The sequence below is a fragment of the Triticum urartu genome, chromosome 7, assembly GCF_003073215.2.
Source record: "Triticum urartu cultivar G1812 chromosome 7, Tu2.1, whole genome shotgun sequence".
Lineage (NCBI taxonomy): Eukaryota > Viridiplantae > Streptophyta > Magnoliopsida > Poales > Poaceae > Triticum > Triticum urartu.
In genome coordinates, this window is record NC_053028.1 from 204365306 (window position 1) to 204370603 (window position 5298).

Here is a 5298-nt window from a genome sequence, read left to right on the forward strand (position 1 = left end):
TGTCTTACTTCGGCCTGTTGATTCCATTTCAACGCCTCCCTCATCTTTTAAGAATTTAGTGATTTCAAATGACATGGCTTGTGCATAAGGGCGTACAACAATAATATTCACAGGGCCATGGAGTATGTGAATTCGAGCTCACTGGAGCTCGGATGAACAGTAAAGTCGGAATAAATAGTAAAAAAATAAAAATATCCTTTTGAGGGCAAGAAGCATTGATGTTTTTTGTACATGCGTGCAAATTTTTCGGATGAAATCACATTTGTGGAGATGTGGGAAAAAATCGATGCTCTAAAAAGATTATTTTGAAGCATCGATTTTTTTTTTGTCCACACTTTCACAAATGTGATTTCATTGCAAAATTTTGCATGGGTGTATAAAACAACTCAATGTTTATTTGTAAAAAAATCAGATCTTTTTCAAAAAAATTATTCCCTTCGCATCCAAATTAATTGTCACAACTCTAGTACAACTTTCGAAGGGAGTAGTATTTTTTCGGAATTTATTGTTCATCCGAGGCCTTAGTTTTTAGTTCCGTGAGCAGATGAGAAAAACAATTTATATCTCTTCAGAATAGCTAAAAATACATAACCCTGTGGGCATATACCCCTGTTAATGTACACATCAAAGGCACAAACATACAGTAAGACAGCAAATACAAATTCACTGTAAAAAATAATAAAAAGGAATCAAGAGATGAACAGAAACAAAATCGTCGGAAGCAAGCTCTCATGGATCCTTTTCTTCTCGCGTGGCTACAGATCCCTCCTGCCGCTCAGGCTGGCCTTGGACTGGGTGTACTCGGAGGAGCTGAAGTCCTGGCTGCCGAACGCCATCCGCTGGAACTGCCTGATGTCCGCCGTGTTGGCGGCGTTGAACATCTGGCTCTTCCCGGGCTGCACGCCGTTGGTCAGGTCCACGTCGTTCAGGGTCAGGCTATCCAGGATCCTAACGACCTGCAACACAGCCCACGACGAAGCAGTCAATCAATGGCGAGACGTTGCCAGGCTCCATCGAAGGTTAGTTAGTTTGGAGGTGGTTCTTCTTCCTCGCCCGCACGTACTACGTACCTGCCCCATCTTGGGCCTCCTCGCGGCCGAGTGCCGGATGCACGCCGCCGCCGCCTCGATGACGCGGAACATCTCGACGTCGTCGTAGTTGCCGTCGAGGCGCGGGTCCACCAGCTCCTCGAACTCCTGCTCGTCGATCGCGCGGTTCAGCAGCGGCCTCGACTGCGACAATGGCACGAGCAGCACGCTGTCAGTGACGGATACAGTGGCATTGCATTGCAGTCAGTGCTGCTGCTGGTGGTGGTCTTTCTTACCCACTCCACGAGGCTCTCGTCGCCGAGGGGGCGGGACGAGTCGACGGGCTTCCGCCCGGTGATGAGCTCCAGCAGCACCACGCCGAAGGAGAACACGTCCGATTTCTCCGTCAGCTTCCCCGTCGAAGCGTACTCCGGCGCCAAGTACCTGTTCGTTTTCAGTCAGCGCAAACAGAGTTTTGACAATGTTTCCTCGTTTTCTGTCGACGTGCCGAGATGAATGAGTCTGCAAAGATGATTTACTTACCCGAATGTGCCCATCACGCGCGTGGAGACGTGCGTCACGTCGTTCTCCGCGAGCCTGGCGAGCCCGAAATCCGCGACCTGGATTACGATGAACACGGCATTCAGGTTTCGTCAGTAACTGAACATTACCATCCATTTATTCAGAGAGATCACGGCAGTTCAGCTTTGCAGTGTAAGAAGTGCAGAACCTGAGCTTCGAAGTTGTCATCGAGCAGGATGTTGGATGACTTGATGTCCCTGTGGATGATCCTTGGATGACCTATTGTACAACAACCGAGAGCAATGAGAAATTCAGCTGTAAATTCCAACCCAACACACACCAACAGAGTACTCCGTAGGAGCAAAGTTAAGCAGCTTACAATCCTCGTGCAGGTATGCCAACCCGCGCGCCGATCCCGCCGCGATCTTCACCCTCGTCGGCCAGTCCATCACCGGCCTCCCCCTCCCTGCAAGCAGAGCAATTTAGACGCACCAGTAAGCCATTGCCGTTCAAGAAGTTGGTAGGTGAAGTGGAGATCGTGGTGGTGTGTGTCCTACCGTGGAGGTTGTGGTGCATGGTGTCGTTGGCGACGAAGTCGTAGACGAGGAGGCGGTGGTCCTCGGAGATGCAGTAGCCGACGAGGGAGACGAGGTGGCGGTGGTGGACGCGGCTGATGATCTCCACCTCCGCCTGGAACTCGCGCTCCCCCTGCCCGCCGCCGCCCTTGAGCTGCTTCACGGCCACCTCCCGGCCGTCGCCGAGCGTGCCCTTGAACACGCACCCGAACCCGCCCTCCCCGAGCAGCTTGTCGCGCGAGAACCCGCCCGTGATCTCGTACAGCTCGTCGAACGAGAACGACTTGCTGTTGCCCACGCTGAGGTCGCCCGATGTCGCCATGCTCCGAGCCGGCCCCTGGCTCCCCATCGTGCTGCTGTAGTTCGCCGACGCGAACTGCGGCGGCGGCGGCTGCTGCTGGTACTGGTACTGCTGCTGCTGCTGCTGCTGCTGGTTCCCGTACGACTGGCTCATCATCGCCGACATTCCCGGCTGGCTGAAGTTCCCCGACCCCGGCGCGGACGGCACCCGTAGGAACGGCGCCTCGCCGGACATGTGCTGCGGCGTGTACGGCGGCGCGGCGAAGCCCGGGTAGTACTGGTCCGAGTACTTCCGCTTCCGCCGCTTCGTCAGGCAGACGAACACGCCCGCGAAGCAGAGGAAGGCGATCACGGCCACGACTGCCACGCCCGCCGTGGCGCCGGAGCTCATGCCGCCACCGGTGCTTGGCGGTGCCGGTGCCGTCACGCTTCTATCAGCCGTGGGCGGTGTTACCGCGGAGGCAGGAGGTGAGTGCGCCGTGGCAGATGAGCTCGTCCGCGCCGACGGAGGCGGCGCATAATCCACGGCGGGTTGCTTCGGTGGCGGCGTGGCGTCCACCACCGGAGACGCCGTTGGCTCCTCGGCGGTAGGCGGAGGCGACGCTTTGGAAGAAGGCGGCTTGGCCTGCGACTGCGTTGGCGGCGCCGCCTGAGTGTGAGAAGGCGGGGGCGCGGCCGCGTTATCCGGTGGCGGCGGGGCATTATCAGGCGGGGGCGGTGCGGCGTCTGCCGGGGGCGGGGCAGCAGAGACCGGGGAGGGTGGCGGAGGAGGGAATGCATCAGGTGGAGGCGGCGGGGATGCCACCGGCGGAGGAGGCGGCGATACCTCCGGCGGAGGGGGAGAAGACGCCGCGGGCGAAGGAGGCGGCGCGAGTGGCGGTGATGGCGGGGGCGAAGACGGAGACGGCGGTGGGTCCGAGGGAGATGACGGGGAAGGCGGCGGTGGAGAAGAGGACGACGAGGGTGAAGGAGGAGGGTCGGAAGCAGGAGGCGGCGGCGAATCGTCGGTGGAGGAGGGCGGCGGCGTGGTGCCTGTCACGGTGTCTACTGCATCGGCGGCCGCGTCGGCGGCACCGGCACCGGCACCGCGACCACCGCCTTTAGCTTGGAGCAGAGTTCTCATTGTGTGCAGCGCTGTAAAAAGGAGGGAAACGGTCAGAAGTTCAGAACAAATGTACCATGTCTTCAAATGAGAATATAAACAGTATTCATCACATACAAAAACATTCTTCCAAAAAGAAAAGGAAAAGGTCTGAAGCCACATCATGCAAAATTGCTGAAGCCTAATGCTAGGTTCCAAATAAATTCTTCAGGCCAAGGATATAAGGTGACCCCACTAGTTTGTGCAGTATTTTCTCTTGATCTAGAGTTCAAGACACATTATTACGAACTAAATTTGCCATACTCAGCAAACATAATTTGTTATGGAAAACGGTCGATTTGCCATGCCTAAAAATCTGACGTGGATATTCGGGCCATGGTAGGAAATCCTAGTCCAGTTTAAGATGACCTCTTGGCTGAAAATTTTAAAAAATAGAAACGGGAGAAGGGCATGGTGTATTAGAATTAGATTAGATCATGGGCCTCCACTCCATCATATTCATATCCCACCGACAAAATCCAAAACGGTTGACTTGAATGTAGGATTTCAGCAAAAAGATGATGCACTTGTTCCACTTCCAACACATGTTCTGCTAGCTTGCAACAACCAACTGGGAAGTACGGCACAAGATTCTTCCAGCTCGATCGCTAAGAGGACCAACTAATTACGTGGAAACTTCGTTTTCTTCAGAACATGAGCATATGCTAAAGAATACTACTAACAATATCCTAAAAAAAGAAAAAAAAAGGGAATACTACTAACAAGGAACAAAATAATCCCCAGGAAAAGAAATACTACTACAAAACAAGTCATTCCATGCAAACATGAAAAAGCATCACCATAAGAAAAGAGCAGACAGTAGTGGTTCTGAACAATCGATTCACAGGCATGAGAAGGAAGAAGATCATAGTAACGATCCACGGACGGTACCTCAGGATCACAAAAGATAGCGGACGCCTCGACGGATCAGAGCAAGGCCCGAACCACGCAGGGCCGTCGCCTGAGGCTGAGGCTGAGGCGAACCGATCGGCCGAGCAATGCAGCCTCAGCTCCCATGCCGCTGCATCGGGACGAGAACGGAAATCAGCCGGGGAGGAAGAGGGGGAAGCAGAGCAGAGCAGAGGCCTCCGGGAAATGAAATGGCGGGGCATACATGTTGCCGTCTACCATGATCATCTCCCTTTTGCCGTTGGGGCTTGAGAGAACGTGGCTGCGACGACTCTCCGGAATCGCTGTGCTGGAACACGTCCGACGACCAGAGTTTACATGTATGTGGACATGCATATAATAATAATTCAGGCTTGGTTAAAGTATGCATGGGGGGAGAGGAGGGAGCGAGTAGTAGTCGCGGCCCTGCCATTGTCGACTCCTGCAGATCGGTCGGTGGCGGGAGGGGAGGGCTATTATTGGTGGCGCATGCTGCATGAGTACGTCTACTACTGCTACTCTCTCGCACACCGGACAGAAAGAAAGCATTCCCGCTCGAAATACGTAATAGGTCAGACGGAAGCGTCTCCATTTTCTCTTTTTTTTTCCGAGAGAGAAGAAACGAGCGCCAGTAACACAAAACAATAAAATTATTATTATCGTTTGTAATGGTAACCCTATCACAGGCGATGTGATGGAGGAAATCGTGTGTGATGTACGTATGAAAGGAAACGTTTGTCTGGGATTCAATGTGTGTGATGTGCACAAAAATGAAAAATTTTGTGTGGGATTCACTGTGTGGGATGTACATACGAACGGAAACGATTGAGCATGTATAATTGTA

The 5298-nt window shown here is 53.5% G+C and overlaps 1 protein-coding gene across 1 annotated transcript; it reads right to left on the reverse strand.

Annotated features, from left to right (window-relative positions):
* Positions 1-550: 550 nt before the first annotated feature.
* Positions 551-4764, reverse strand: LOC125525301 (proline-rich receptor-like protein kinase PERK8). The gene is made up of 8 exons (XM_048690301.1): positions 4458-4764; positions 2108-3559; positions 1930-2016; positions 1759-1829; positions 1572-1648; positions 1325-1472; positions 1071-1232; positions 551-956 (listed from the first exon to the last, which is right to left on the reverse strand). Exons 2-8 carry the CDS (start codon positions 3546-3548, stop codon positions 756-758), a joined length of 2187 nt encoding a protein of 728 aa, XP_048546258.1. The 5' UTR covers positions 3549-3559; positions 4458-4764; the 3' UTR covers positions 551-755.
* Between the last annotated feature and the right edge of the window lie 534 nt (positions 4765-5298).